The 16,149-nt window shown below is 45.8% G+C and overlaps 1 protein-coding gene across 1 annotated transcript in view; it reads left to right on the top strand.

Moving 5' to 3' along the window:
• The window catches only part of LOC129509409 (uncharacterized), a 39,589-nt gene extending 25,881 nt beyond the window's left edge, over positions 1-13,708 (top strand). Inside the window, exon 3 of the mRNA XM_055324858.1 lies at positions 13,535-13,708. Within this exon, the coding sequence (XP_055180833.1) occupies positions 13,535-13,708 (174 nt within the window). The remainder of the gene's footprint in view (positions 1-13,534) is intronic.
• The last annotated feature ends 2,441 nt before the right edge of the window (positions 13,709-16,149 follow it).

A 16,149-nucleotide genomic window follows, 5' to 3' on the forward strand; every position in this document is an offset into this window, starting at 1 on the left:
TCTCTACTCTGCCAAGCTAAGTTGTGGTTATGAGAGGACACAAAACAACGCCTGCTGTCTTCCTCAGACTCACATCTGCCTTTTGGGATGTTCCCTTTGATTCCAGCTGCCACCAAAAGCCTAGGCAGAGCAAAAAATAATTGTGTCCCATTTACAACACTGATTGGCTCAAACCAGCATCTTTTCCTTTTCCTTTTTTTTTTTTTTTTTTTGTTTTTGTTTTAAATTTCCACTTGCATTTAGTGAGCAGCAACTTGGACTTGATGTGGCCCTGGGGTCTGGGAGGATTCCAAGCTGATGCAAAAAGCGTTTGGTGGCTCCCAGACTGAGTAGCATGAGGGTGGCCGGGAGGTATTACAGAAAACTTTAAAACAACCTAAAAGTTATTTTAAAATATTGATATGTTTAATTACTATGTATTTAATAGAAAGTTATATGATTATTATAGTCAATAGATAAAGGACAGAATGGAAAACTACTTACAACCAGGTATGTGATAAAGGGTTAATACCTATAATGTGATAAAATTTCTCTCAAATTTACAACAGAAAGACAAATATCCAATAGAAACATAAATAAAAGACAAGAAGGAGAAGGAACGCGTGGGTGGCTCAGTTGGTTAAGAGCCTGACTCTTGGTTTCAGCTCATGTCTCGATCTCATGGGTCAAGAGATCAAGTCCTGCATGGGGCTCCCTGCTCAGTGAGGAGTCTGCTTGCCCTCTCTCTCTCCCTCTGCCCCTCCCCCCATGCTCACTCTCTTTCTCTCTCTCTAAAATAAATAAATCTTAAAAAAAGAAAAATATGAAGAAGAAATTCACAAAAGAGAAAATGCAAACATCAACAACCATATCAAGTCTATGTGACCACTGTAGGCATAAAGGAAAGACAGGTTAAAGTAACAACCTCTCTCCATGTTCATCCTGGCTTGAGCATTCACAGGCCAAGTGTGGGGGAAGTTGGCTTCTTTATCAGGAGAGGGTTTCTTGTTTCCTAATATTTTATATATTTATTCATGAGAGACACAGAGAGAGAGGCAGAGACACAGGCAGAGGGAGAAGCAGGCTCCCTGCAGGGAGCCCTATGTGGGGCTTGATCCTGGGATGCCAAGATCACACCCTGAGCCACCCAGGTGTCCCTCTCAGGAGAGCTCTTTTAAAGGCTCTGAGTTTCTGGTCTATTTGCTCCCTGCCTCAGTCAAGATCTGGCCAAGTATGTCCAACCCGCTGAGATGAGTGGGGTGGGGGGAGATTAGCCTCCAGGTACTAGATGTAGGTGCTTTGCCCATCCCTCCCCACCACAGCACTGAGGTTCTACCTCACACTCTGTCCCAGCATGTCTGAAGCACAGGCTTGGGAGGGGAGTTGTATTTTTGGAGAAGCCTGGAGGAGGCAGTCAGGGTCATCTTGTAACCCAATATTATCCTCTTTCCCGCTTCCTAGCTTCGTCTAACCATCTTAGCCTGGGGACAAGTTTTTCCAACCTTGCAAGGCTGCAGGTTATTTTACTCCCAGCTGTTTTGGATTGCAGGCTTCAGGCAGAGTCTCTCTTAATTCTTCCTACCTGAGCACTCTCTCTTTCTCCTCAGGCCAGAATCAAACCAGGCACTTCATTTTATTGTAGGGTCTTGTGGTAGTTGATGTCCAGACAGGTCTGGCAATAATCCGTATCACCAGGTCTTGTCGCCCTTATGTGGGCCTCTACCCTAGAACCTGGGCTGTCCATCTGGTTCTCTCTTAACCTATAGTATACAGCGCAAATGACCCTTCGAGACTTCCAAAGCTTCATTACAAGCAGCCTTTCAAGTTACACCTGGGCCTCTTTAAATGTTCCGAACATGGCCTCTTGAAAGCCAGAAGTCATGATTTGAGAAGCAAAAGCCACATGAAGAAATCTTATGAAGGCACTCTGGTCAAGAGGCCAGCTGAGCTCTCAGAAAGCAACCAGCATCAATCTTCAGCCCTTGAGTGAGCTGTCTGCATGTTCAACCCACTGAGACTTCAGATGACCTTCAGACTGCAACTTGACAGAGCCTAAGCAAGAACCACTAGGCTGAGTCCAGACGACCCACAGCACCATGACAGATCATAATAAATATGTGTTTTAAGCCACTGAGCTTTGGAATGGGTTTTACATACACTGGACAACCAGAACAGACCTTATTCTAAAGGCTACAAGCGGCCATATTCAATTCAAGTTCCCCGGGGCTATAATCTTGAAAGACAAGAGATCTGAATCACAACAACAAACACATGACAATGCAACCAGTTAATTCATGGCTGCATCACAAGGTGTGCTAATCCCACTTACTGAAATACATGATTTCCCCATCAGGACCCTTTCTAATATAGCAGATCAGTCAACTCTGTATCAGTGCGAACACTTCTGAGTCCTACTTCCTGGTACCAAAGTCTACATTTGGTCCTTCCAGTTGAGAGGAAGAGAAGACCCATTACAAAATGGCTGATGCAATAGAGAAACTTATTGGTTCATGTAACTTAAAAAGGACAGACTCAGACATTTCTGGCTCCATGAAGGATTTGATACTGGACTCACAAGATAGCCCCTCCACCTCCTCTGGATCCATTTCCTCTTCAATCTCTAGACTGGGCTCCCAGTAGCTTCAGACTTACCCTCATGTCTCCAGCAGTTACAGGTGTCAGGGACTAACCAATGTTATGCCAAGACTTAAATTCTGGCCCCTCCATTTACTAACTGTGTGACCTTCAGCAAGATGAAAGGAAACTTTGGCTTTAATTTCCCCTCTGTAACGTGGGGACAATCATGGCAGCTAGCCCATAGGATTGTTGTAAGTATCCAAGGAGCAAATATACATAAAGTACTTAAAACTATGTCCATCATTGATTAAGGCCCTTACAAGTGGTAGCATTGTTGGTAGTGGTAGGGTTAGTGATGCAGCAGCAGCAGCAGCAGCAGCAGCAGCAGCAGCAGCAGCAGCAATAGTCTCTCCTACTATCCAAGCACAGCAGAGAAAAGAGAATCTGTGTTCTAGCATTCTTGGAGGCTCCTCGGCTCCCTTTGGGTTTTCTGAAGGTATTAGAGGCCTCACAGGTGGGATACACTGATTGACTCAAGATGCTCAGAGCCACACCTGAAGCCAGGGTGAGGTGAGTCCTGCAAAGGTGGGAAAGAGTTGTTCCGCCAGGAAGGGAAAAGAAGGTGATGGATTCCAGAGAGGCAACAGACATCCCCTAGTAAGAGAGACTGGTACTCGGGGCCCACTGCCATATTGCTGAGCCCACCTAGGGAATGCCTCATTATCTTCCCCCAAAGGCCATTCATGAAAAGGCTGAGCTCAATTGATCTGATTTGGCACAAGAGATTCTTCCGAGCATCTCATTGTGTGTTGATTGTGCTCTTGGCAGAAATGGGACACGGATGGAGCAGCAGGGGAGCCTGTCGCTCCGCTTTCCTCTTACCCAGTCCTCCCAATATACCTGAACTTGGCCATGCCCCTGTAGACTGCAGGAGGGGACCCTGCCTTCTGAGGTTTCCACTGGGACCACGCATATCCCCCGTGTAGATCCTTCCACCTGCGGTGTGAAAGGAGAAGGTCTAAGTCCTAAATTTTCCAAGTGCCAGACTTCAGGTCTTTCCAACTCCAGAATCCATTCTGCTAGTGAGTCCAGGTGGATTTGTATTTTTCAGAGCAAAACTGGTTCAAGCAATCTGTAGCCCATAAATCCCCTCCCTACGGTGTAAGGAGAAAACACCACACTACAAATGATACATGTTGTTTCTTGGTCTCAATAAAACATTTGTCTCTCTTGTACGTAATTAATTGTTAATTGAAAGTATGATGAATTATAGCTGCCTATAATTAATTTAGCCAGAGTCTTTCATGAAATATGACTCTGAGCCTTTCTCCAGACTATTTTTGTTTCAGGAAAGCAGAAGCAGAATTGGATTCTATGTGAATCCTTCTGTGGCCTGCTGTGTTCCAAACGTGACAGATTGGCCGGGTGGGTTGGGTCGGGGGCAAGGCATGATGGTAGCCTGAGAAAAGGATGGTCTCACTGGAGATAGCATCTGGTGTTTGGCTTATCCATCTCTCCTGCACAGGGGTGAGTGGCTCCTCAATTCCGAGGGATGAAGTCACCCACTTGGCCAAGCAGGTAGGCCCTGGGAGGGAGCAGGGAACTCACCTCAAGCCGAAGGCAGAAGTCCTCAGCTGGGTCATCTTGGGGCTAGAGAAAGAGGTGTCCCGTGAGCGCCGGGGCAATCTGATCTTGTCTGGATATCATGTTGGGACAAGAAGGTAGTTTGATCCAGAGTGTGGGTGACTGAAGGGGCTCCACCCTGGTCCGGAGGTGCAGAGGGCAGAGCAAATGCCCCTGACGAAAATGCCCCCACTGGCTGGGACTGACCCCTGAGGGCCTTTGGAGGGATAATGGCTCGGTGTTCCCAGAACATCCTGGCCAGACAGCTGTTTCCCTCTGCCGGACTCCCTCGGGTGACAAGGGGCTCACCACCTCCCCCAGCAGCCTGCTTCACCCTCAGGATGTCCACAAGGGGACATGGACTGGAAATGGACTATTTTTCACCACAGCTTATCAATAGCAGTGTAATTAAAATATCCTTTGATTTTCCAAACTATCAATATCTTTTGTTCCTCCCCATGTCGCCTGCATGTTGATTAGGTCCTTGATTTTTGGAGTTTCTTGTATGATCGGTTCCATTATCTATCCATTCTCATGCACGTCCGTCTCTATCTGAGGCCCTTTCCAGGCCTTGTGTCCATCCCCTCATCAACACAGGTTCTCCCCACTCACAGCCAGCGCTCTTGCCTCTACTTCCCCATCCTCTCCTCCTCTGCCTCTACTTCCCCATCCTCTCCTCTTCTGCCTCTAATTCCTCATTCTCTCTTCTTCTGCCTCTACTTCCCCATCCTCTCCTCTTCTGCCCTCACCTCACTTCCCCCGCTCACGCGCTCTGTCCCCCTTCCCTCTTGTCATCTTCAGCCCCCTTCCTCCAGCTCTGTTCCAGTAGCCCCTCCCCATCTCATAGCCTATCCCCCTTCCCCTCCCGTCCCCATCCCTCTACTCCTCTTCCTTATCCTCACATCTGCTTTCTATAGAAAACTCACCCCCCATCCAATTCCATCATATCCCTGTGCCTGAAGTGATTTGACTCCTTCTCTGTCTACATAGAGACAGATACTCCACACTCCTCCTGTTCCACCCAGAATTTTCTCTTCCTCAATGTCTAAAACTTGGGAACTGATTCTTGCCCTTTCATCAGGGCATCATGTAAGGAAACAAGTAGCATCTTTATGTCTGGGGATGGGGGAAAGCCTGAATGATCCCTGCCCTCTGGGGCCCATCTTTCCAGCGGACTCCTGGGACGTTCAGAAGCCAGAGAAGGATGCATATGTCATCCTTCGGCATCATTACAGTCCTCAGAACAGCCCTGGATGATGAAGAACGAAGTAGAGGATCCATATTGGTGGAGAGTAACACTGAAGATCCTTTGTCTTATCTTATTTTGAAGAGAAATGCACTCTGTGCCTTTACTATCTTCCTAAGCAGAGAACCATTCCAAACATCAATAATCACAGTTCACATAAAGCACAAAAATTCTATTTCCACCAGGCTAAAGTCAGACGTGAAAGGGAGAGTACGAGTGAGAAAAAAATGAGCCAGGCAGCTTGAAATAAGGAGAAATGATAAACAGCCTTGAAGACTTCTGGCTGAAAATGATGGCTGAGAGCAGCTCCATGTGCAGCGTCCTCCAACCTCTCACTGAAATAGAGATCAGAACTCGGGGAAGACGTGGAAACACAACACGGTAAGCAAAGCCATGTGGACCAGCGCTAGGCCAAAGAGAATGGTCTCTAATGTTGCTGGAGATAAAGTGGACCTGGGAAGATCCTAAGGTGCTCATCAAAGGAAAACCCCACTTTCATGTTAGAAAAGAGAGGCCACCTTCAAAACCCTAGGAAGGAAATGAACACCTTCTCTACTGTTTGTTGTTCGATTCAGAGACCTGAGTGCAACCGGAAAACTGGGAAACAAACCAAGTCTTTCCACAGAAAATGGTGCTCTGTAAAGTAGGCTGAGCACAGATCCAATTTCCCTTCACCCCGCCAGGTGTTTTTAACACAGAGGTAAAAAATGCAAATTTGCAAGAAAACATTGAAGGAAACTGTAGCTACAAGACAGTGACGTTGCCAGTGTAATCTGGGAAACGTGGTACCCAAAGTGTTGTAAATAAAAATCGGGATTCAAAAGACACTATAATCAAAGCCTGCTGAAATCCTCGGCCTCATTGCCTCACCGTGCAAGGGACTGGGGGTGTGAGAAAGAAAGGGATCCCGGCGGTAGGAAAAGGAAATAGCTTGTAAAAATATTGACATAATCACCCCAACCTCATTCCAGCTGTTGATGGAAGATGAGGATTTAGCGCCCCCCTCGACAACCCCGTGCAACCCACTCAGCCAGCTAGTGGACCCTTCTGTTCTAACCAAGCTGGCTGCCATGAGATTTCATGTGAAAGATACTCAGAGGATAATGAATTATATGGAAATGCTGTAATTCTCAGGCTTTGCTCCCACCTATCTCTTGTCAGCCTCTGCTCCTGGGAAGGTAACATTTGTCGGTTATGATATCCATCTCTGCAGCATGAGCGTCCCTCTGGCAGACCCTCTCCTATTCCTGGCATAGTGGAATGTGGGGGATTCGGCTCTGACTCGCGCCAGCTATGACGTGGGCTTTGGGGAACCGAGGGGCGTGGAACTGTACAACCTAGCAATGAGAAGAAGCATGAGAATAGCCATGCCCCACCGGCCCAAGCCTGCAGCTGAGGCCCCTGTTAGCTCAGAGTCAGTGCATGACTGCTCTGGCCTTAACCCCAACAGAAGTCGTGCCAAATTCTGTATGCAGTGAGGAAGAAGGGTTAAAATGGCCTGACAATCAACAAGACTGTTGTAATATAAGGGCCATTATTTTTTAAAGGGCCTCACTGTTGAGATCCTGATTAAGTTCTATAACCCTGTCCCAGCAGCAGCCCTGAGGGAGATTGTACATGAGGAGCAATGATCATGTTAGCAAGTCATGAGACAGAAACCAAGCCCTCCCCGAGTCTAGGGGTAGGCGTCAGCCCCACAGCCAGGACAAGACCAGACGGGACCCGTGCAGAAATCGTGTGGCACGCAGCAGGGATGAAGGGCCTAAGATCCTGCAGAAACCGAATGGCTCTTAAGGAGAATGACTTTCCACCAGGAAGCTGGACAGGATCCTTGAGAGGAAAAGAGCAGGGAACTTATGGAATGCTCCTTACTTACCACAGTATTTAGCACTGATACGTCTTCACACTTCCTCCCCAAATGGTAGACCCACAGGAGTGAATTGCAGTGACTTTCTTCTGCAACCTCATGAGAGGAGCTCCAGCACCCAGGCTCCTTGGAAGCAGGAATCCATTTTGATCTTTTGGTCCAGAATCACAAAACCCCATCTATGTCTGGTTGGATAGGTAAGAAAGTAGGGATGCAGGGATGTAGAAGGGGCCCACCTCGAGATAGCTGTGCTTGGAACCCCAGCCTCAGTCACCTCTGCTGCTCTATCCCTGTGCTTGAGAGCCTCCTATTTCAATGCCTGGTCACAGGAGTTCTGTAACTGTCACCGGTGTCATGGAGGATAATCTGAGGCAATGGCTCTCAATCCCCATTGAATATTAGAATCACCTGGAGAGCCATTAAAAAAAAAAAATCTCCAAACCAACTAAATCAGAATCTCTGTGGTAGGGACCCAGGTATCGTATTCCCATAAAGCTCCTAATGTGCAGCTGCTAGCTTTGAGACACACTCTCCCGGGGCTCACCTCTCCTGCTCCGCCTCCTCTGGGCCTCTCGCCTGTGCCATACAGGGCCACTGTTATCTAACAAAATGTCCATAAGAAGAAGCTTTTGCATTTGGGGTTCTAAGCGCTAGTTAACCTGCAGTCCCATCTTACTGTCTCATTATTACTTCGCGATAACTGTCCCACATTATTGTTCCATGTTATTTTTCTAGGTTAACGCAGTCCATTCTATAATTCTATGCCATTATGAACTTAGCCAAAAAGTGGAGCCTGAATGAAAGATACACACACACATATACACACACACTACATAGCCATTCACTCTATTTTGCCTCAATTTTCTTGGGAGAACAACTGAACCAAGAGCTACTAGTAAAATGTGGAAGTAAAGAAAGTTGGGCAATCTGAGAAAATTGGAGATATGACAAAATTAATTAGGAATGTGTAGGTTGCAATTTACCAATCTGTCAAAAATTCCTTAAAGAATGATTTAAACTGTAGTTAATGGGATCTATAACTACATACTAGAAAGCCTTTTTTTTTTTCTTTTAAATGCCTTCATCTGTTTAGTGCTACAGTCTCCCTTGCAGTGTTTTTTCCCCTCAGGAACATTCAAATCACTTATAAGGAAAAGCCAATAAATCTCAGATTTATTTCAGTTTGCTCTCCCTACACGTCCAGGTCTGTCGGGAGATGTGCTCGGCAGCATCATGACCCCTGAAGCCATCCACATCCTAATCCCTGGACCCTGTGAATATGTCCCCTTAAATGGCAGAGGGACTTTGTAGTTGTGATTAAGGTAAAAACCTTGAGATGGGGAGATTACCTCAGATTATCCGGGCGGGCCAAATCTCAAGTCGTGAGCACTTGAAAGTGGAAGAGGAGGGAGAAAGAAGGGGGAGTCAGACAGTTGCAATGTGAGAGGGACGTGATGCATTCTGAGACGGAGGAACTGGGCCACAAGCCCAAGAAGGCAGTGGCTTCTAGAGGCTGAGAATGGTCCGCCATTTCCAGCCAGCAGGAACCAGGGCCTGGATCCCACAAGAGCAAAGCACATACTTAATTCTGCCAACAACCTGGATAAGAAAGAAAATGGATGCTTCCCTGGCACCTCCAGAAACTAACTCCTTCCTGTCAACACCTCTACTCCAGCCCAGTGAGAACTGTGTTAGGCTTCCAACCTGCAGAACTGTAAGACGCTGTTTGTGTTGTACGAGCAGCTAAATTTGGGGCAGTGTGTTACAACACCAGTAGAAAAATACCACAAAAGGGAGCGCGAGGGTGGTTTGCAGTTGGGCAGAAGCACCAACTGGAATGTCAGCAAAGTTGACGTTGAATCTGATAGATTAACTTCTTAGATTTACAACTTATATTACATTTCCTTCTCCCACCTTCTCCATTTCTTACCTTTGAGGATGTAGAATGTTTTTGTTGGTTACAAAAAATACATTTCTTAAACTCTTACCAAAGCCAGGTCGAAGAAGTTATCATCAACTAACACTGCTGATTGGGTGAAAAAACATCCCAATCTCTACTTTCAGCCTTATTCCTGTTCCCTGAAACATACTAATAAGGGCAAATGGGCAGGTCTGTGCCTGCACAGTGGCCCAGTCACTTAGGAGAGAGAGTCTGTGTCTATATACCTGGGGAACTGCACACGGTATCCCTCAGAGGTTGGAGCCAGTGCCATTAAAGCACGCCCTTGAAACTGAAGGAAGAGGAAAAGACCAATATTTGTTTTTTTTTTAATTTTATTTTTATTTATTCATGAGAGACACAGAGAGAAGGGCAGAGACACAGGCAGAGGGAGAAACAGGATCCCTGTGGGGAGGCCGATGTGGGACTAGATCCTGGGACCCCGGGGTCACGCCCTGACCCAAAGGCAGAGATGGTCAACCAGTGAGCCACCTGGGTGCCCCCAATATTTATTTATTGATTACCACACTTGTTCTACAAAGGTACAGGTACTACGCTAAGTATCTTACATACATCATCCTATTTAATTTTGTAGTAATAAGAAAAAAAACAGGAGTGTTGTGTCCATTCTGCTACAAAGCAACTGAGGCTCAGGAAGATCCAGTAACTTTCCAAAAGCCACACGTAAGATTTGTATCTTTCCAAAGTGGTCGAGGGGAAACTAATTGTGCCTTAGACTAACATCAAACCTTCTCCCTTGTTGATGCAAAGATAGTGCTATGTTTGTTGTAATAGTTACTGTTTGGGTTATTAATTTCCCTTTCTCATCAGCGCTTGGTTGTGGTACTGACATCAGAAGATGAGCCCTCGAGGTGTTGGAAGGGACTTCCACTAACACCAGACTGTGAGGATGCGGAACCAAGACTGGAGTCCTGGCATCAGGGTAAGCTTATAATTAGCAGTTTGGCTGATTGCTGAAGGTCACTCTAGGGACACTGGCCCAAGACTTTTAAAGTTGGATCAAAGCTGTACCCAACATCTGTTCCAGATTTTAACATATTTCTGTTTAGAAGAAGAAAACTTGATGTTTTTTTTTTTTCTGTAAGTGCTTGATTGCCATAGGTCAGATGCCATGCCCAGTATGGAATAAGGAGGAATTTTTTTTGTTGTTATGTGTCAAATAAGTTAGGAATATAGGATTACAGGGAATCTGGGTCTATCACAGCAGGTTGGTGGAGATGCCTTTGGGGGGTGGATTACAATGCTACCATTGTAATGTACCCCCTGAAGGGTAGCCAGAAACCTCTATTCTGAATTTATGGACACAAACACCGAACTGGGGTATAATGTTACCTGCCTGGGCAGACAACCAGCCACTGGCATCCCTTCAAGTTTACCACTACCGCTAAGTGAACACTACTCTACCCCGACACCAACACCACAGTAGGCCATGGAGGAGGCTAGGTAACTTACATCTATTATTCTTCATTCTCACAGTAATCTCATTAGGGACCCAATGTCCCCATTTTCTGGAAGAAGAAACTGAAATTAAGAAAGGAAAGGCTTGTTCCCAAAGTCAACAAACCAATGAATGCCAAGGCAGAGTTCTGATCCTAGTCAGTCTGAGCCAAGACCACATAGTTTCCAGTCTTCCACAAGACCAGGCCCCTGTGAATCTGATCAGTGGGAACTTCTCTCCCTGCCCCTCTCAGCTGCGACAGTGCCGACAGATACAACAGCTTTTGCCTACATATGCCCTCTGCCTTCGGGACCCCCGCCAAGATTCAGCCATCATGTGAAGTCTTGTTTGAAATTATCAGGCAGTCACGATGTCCTATATCTCCCCTTCCACCAGATGGGAAAAAAAAAGAAAGTTATGTCCTTGAAATTTCTACAGGGAGCTATGGAGAGAAAAGCAAAAGGACCAACCCATTAGGTGATTATAGCAGTCATTGTGTCAACCAAGCTTAATTGATGGAAGCGTCAGACTGAGTTGATGCAAACTTTAACACCGTAATCTCAGCCTTCCCAGGATGTCCTGCAGGTGTTTGCCTTCTTTGAATACAAGGGAGATGTTATATGACTGCATAAAACATGCAGCATTCTGTTCCCAGAACCCAGAGTTCTCTCTGCCAAATACTAAGATCCTGCTAATTGATACACTGTGGTTTTTGGCCAGCCAGTGTCTTATTTCCATAATGTCAGTTGGTGGTTTAGTACATTTTATTTTTTTATGGTTTGCTTGCACTGTTCTCTCTGGGTATAGAGCCAATTCATCCACCAGAGCGTTCAGTGTGAATTGTTGGCCACTGAGCAGTGGCACCGCAGCCTCTGTGTAGATTTCAGATGGAGAGAGGCCAATTATTTTGTGGTATTAATTTGCATTATATTTTCCTTTACTGTTTCAAAAGAGAGAGAGAGAGAGGCAATCTATAGGAATACGGCTGCTTTGAACCTGTGAGAAAACTCCTAAGCAACAATCCTTTAGCAGAAGAACGGGGGAGGGAGCTGCATTGTGAGTAAGAGAATGGAGTACTCTAGAAAGTCAGGTAGCTCAGTGTTCAAGTACCAGTGAGGCTAATAGGTTATGTTGGACTCCAGAAAATTGGGAGATTCTTGGGGTAGATGCATTTGTTCATCTTAATATGATATCTCTTAGCAATATTTATATTTCTAGAGGTTCGTTGTCCATGGACAGACACAAAGTGAACCTATGTTTAGTCACTGTGCGTTGATGATCTTGCAGGTCTGGGGATTGTTCTTCATATTTCCCAGATAAGATACCCAAGTTGTTCCTTTCTGAAGGACACAGGGTAACCAAACACCGGAACCATTGCCCCTGCTGAATTAACATGTGTAAAATGTTATCCTGAGTATGACAAGATTGAGGGAATCCATGGAAGTTCCAGTCCTCTCAAAAATTAGCGTCTATCACCAAGGCAATCAACACGATGATCTAAGCTCTGGGTGTACAAATGCATCTATATTATCAACATGATTCAGCGGGAAAAGCCATAGCCAATGAAATTGCCACTTTTGGTTTAAATTGAGCATAATTTGCAGTGTTCAGTTTTTTGTATGATAACCTTGGCTTGTCCTAACAGTTTAGAAAATAAATCTTCATTATACTTTCTGAAGATCAGACACCCATCTGTCAGTTCATTACAGTGGTTGTAGAGAAAACATTTGGAAGGGACGATTTAACAAAATGTAATTCTTGGCTAGAGGGAACTCCCCAACTGCAGAGAAACAGAATGCATTGCATCTTGGAAAACACAGACGTTGGAAGGAACTCAGAACATTGCTAGAAAGGAAAGCAACCTGGAAAAGCCTTCTTACACTCAGAATAGCACTGCTAAGTCAGTATATACTGAAGAAGAGTGGACAGCTGCCAAACACAGAGGGACAATGGCTAGAGATGTAGGCAGGACATTCAGAGATGTGTTGACAGTGATTCTCAATTCATATGTGGCAGCTGAAAAAGAATAAATTATGCTGGGTATTGGAAAATAACAGCCGGAGTTGGAGGGAGAATGGAAGGTCTGTCCTTTCCCAGAACTGAAATTGTTGAAGGCAGGCAGGGACCTTGGCTCGGGGTCTCCTGTACTCAGAATGAGAAGAAATCATTCTGGTAGACATATACGGCTTTTGCCACTGCCCCCGCCCCCCCTCGCAGTACTATTCTCTCTCTAAAGAGCACCCAGTATTTTCTTGCATAAAGTCACCCTTACCCTGGAGTTTGAATATATATATATTGGGTTGTTCTGATCTCATATCAGGTCCAAGGAGGGCATGGCATCCGTATAACTATGATCTCAAAGTCAGAGGTGGAGGAGTTTGTAAACCATCGTCAGGCATGATCATGGAAAGACCCTGAGTAAATGACTAGAAACTCCCTAGATTCTGTGAAAGGAAGGAGGAGACTCCTCAAGTGCTGGGATAGCAGGAATTCAAGGTCTTGATATGCTGTTTGGATCACTGCTTGCCGAGTAACAGAATTCTTGCCCCGCATCACAGTAGAAGTTGCTTCTGGGACTGAAGTGACTGGGTGAGTAAAAGGCACGTGGTCCTCTGACTAGTGAACATCTCCTCCATCGGGCCTGTCTGTGAGGAACACGGGAACCTCACCCACACACTCACACCTGTTCTTATCTGTATGTGTGATTTTTGTCCTGCTCACTCCATACTTTGAAGGTAAAGCAAAGTCTACTTGAACTGAGCCCGAGTTCACATTTCTGCCAGTCCTTGAACCCAAGCCAAAGGTTGTGGTTAACCCTCGCACACTCTGACCATGACATGTTAGAACCAATCAGAGCTGACCTGTGTCTGCATGTACATGGGCATCAGTGACAGCAATCTGGCCAACCTGGAGGCCATCCACTACTTTGTGGAAATCTTAAATGAGTATCTCCACAATGTCACCTTCTATGAAGTTCACACAGTCCTGGATGAGATGCCCCCAGCTGGCGAGATCTGAGAGACCAGCCAGATGTGGGTGGTGACACAGTCGCTCAGGCTGCCATCTCTCCAGTGAGGGCAGGAGACTCCCTCCTGGACCCTAGCCTGCCCCAGACTCCCCTGCTTCCTTCTTTCTAGGCCTGGGGCCAACCCCCAGGAGCCCCCTCCCTCAGCTGCCCAGGAGGCAAGAATCCAGCTGAATACAGGCCACAAGGCAGGAGACTGCACCAAACCACCCCTGGACTAACCAGCTGTGGGTGGAGACCACCTTGTGTGTACCGAGCAACCAGACCATTGTCATGTGATGCTGTCCACGGAGCCTTGAGGAAATCTGATGTCCTCACCAAAAAAAAAAAAAAAAAAAAAAAAAAAGAGGAAGAAGAAGAAGAGAAGAAGAGTAGTTTTGGATGTTGAGTGAAGTAAGTGAAAGAGAAAGAAAGATCCATATTTCCATCATTCTTGTAGCTGTATCATGACCACACTAAAACTCCTGGGAGGAATCTTGCTGCCATATTATGAGATCCTGCCAGAGAATGAAAAATAAAGAAAAGCAGAATGGAGATGGTAGGAGATCAGACCCTGATGACAATGTGTGATCCTTTGCCTAAACTTAGCCATTTGAAGGCTCTTCACTTAAATTAAAATTTACCTTTTGCTTAAGTTAGTTTGGGTTCATATTCTTTTAATTTTCAACCAAAAAAAATCCTTATTTATTGTGATATGTGGACGGTATCTTGGAGGATTTTCTTGAAGATCCCAGGGATTAAAATTTCCAACAGCATCAGTTAGGTTCCTTCTGTTTCTCATCTCTAAGACCATCCCTCAACCGTTCTGCGACGCTAGAGCTGGGAGTCTAAAAACTACACTTCCCAGGATCCCTTGCCTACTATCTTCCTCGGAGCTTTGGCTAAGGGTAGGCAGTGGTAAGAGATTATAAGGGAGTTGGAGGGAAGAAGAGAGTCTTCCCGCTTTTGCCACTTTCAGTGGTGCCATTAGCAACCACTCCCTCTTGGTGGCTGGAACGGGGTGCCCCACCGAAAGTCTGCGACCCCCTGAGCAGCTCAAGTACCAGTGTTGCAGGGACCCCTCTCCAAGCTCCTAGGACAGTTGTGGTGTCCTCACTATTTCTCTCTTGTGTCCCTAGGCCTAGACTTGTTATGCTTCTCTATTAAGCCACCAGGTATTATTAGTGGGAGAGCATGGGGTCCAGTATTACTGTGGTGACAGATAATGGTTACAACTTCATAACCAATTTAAGCCTCCTTTGTAAAATCTGTTTTTTTTCCTTTCAGACACTGACTAATACACCAACTACCTCTGCCAAAGTAAGCGACACAAGGAATAGCTTAACAGGGAAGCCATGTTATAGGTACATGGTTCTCCAGGGGAGAGGCCAGCTCCAGTCCTTGTGACTAGTCCCCAACTGTTTCTGTCTTCATGACTAGTCCCCAGCTTGGTAATTCCCCGGGGATACTACCCCTAACTGAGCCCTCCCCAACATGGTTGCCTCTGAGTGAAGGCATGCTTAGTCATAATTAAGCATTTATTTACTCCACCCCTACTCCCAGTGAATGGGAATACTTTGCTTTGCCTTATTCTCCCAAACGTAGAATAAGGAATTGTGCAGAGTACGGCTGGTGATGTTGAGCGAATTCCAACTTAACCTGCTATTCTAGTCGTTCACTGTGGCACACCAACAACCTACTGTAAACTCAGCGGGATAAGACCATGAACTTTTTACTCTGCTCTCAGAGTCTGCGGGTGAGGTCTTTGGATGAGGAAAAACAGTCTTGGCTCCATAATGTCTGGGGCCCTGCTGGGAAGACTTGAAAGGGTGGGATTGATTGAAACATCCAGGATGGTTATCATCTGAAGACTTCCTCACTCATAGGTCTGGAAGGTTGGCTCAAACAGAGCACCTACCTGTGACCTTTCCATCATAGCCACCTAAGAGTAGCTGATGTCATTACATGGTGGCTTAGGGCCACAAGAGTGAATGATCTAGAGAATGAAGCAGGAGCTTCATGGCCATCGTGACCTAGCCTCAGAAGTCACTCAGACGGTCTTCTATCATAGCTTCTTGGTTGAAGCATTCGGAAGCCCACCCAGATTCAAGGCAGGGGACGTAAACCCATCGCCATGGTAAGACTCTCAAAGAATAAGCAGTCTTATTCTTAAAACCACCTGTCTTAAAACCACCCACCATTCTCTTGGGAAACAGTATGCAAATAAAGGTATCCCTTCTTTCTTAAATGTCATTTTTTGTTGCACCATCAGTATTGTGCAGACTTTGCACTAGCTGTGGTTCCAGAGGGCACTGGGATAACCTAAGAAGGATAAAGAACTGTTTGCTTCCCAAACTCTTGGGTAGTTTCATTGATCATGCAGGACCCTCTGTAAATACAGCTGCAGGCAGTGGGACATTTCAACCCTAGATGTAAAACACCATTTTTACAAATG

This window comes from Nyctereutes procyonoides, unplaced genomic scaffold, assembly GCF_905146905.1.
Source record: "Nyctereutes procyonoides isolate TBG_1078 unplaced genomic scaffold, NYPRO_anot_genome, whole genome shotgun sequence".
Taxonomy (NCBI): domain Eukaryota; kingdom Metazoa; phylum Chordata; class Mammalia; order Carnivora; family Canidae; genus Nyctereutes; species Nyctereutes procyonoides.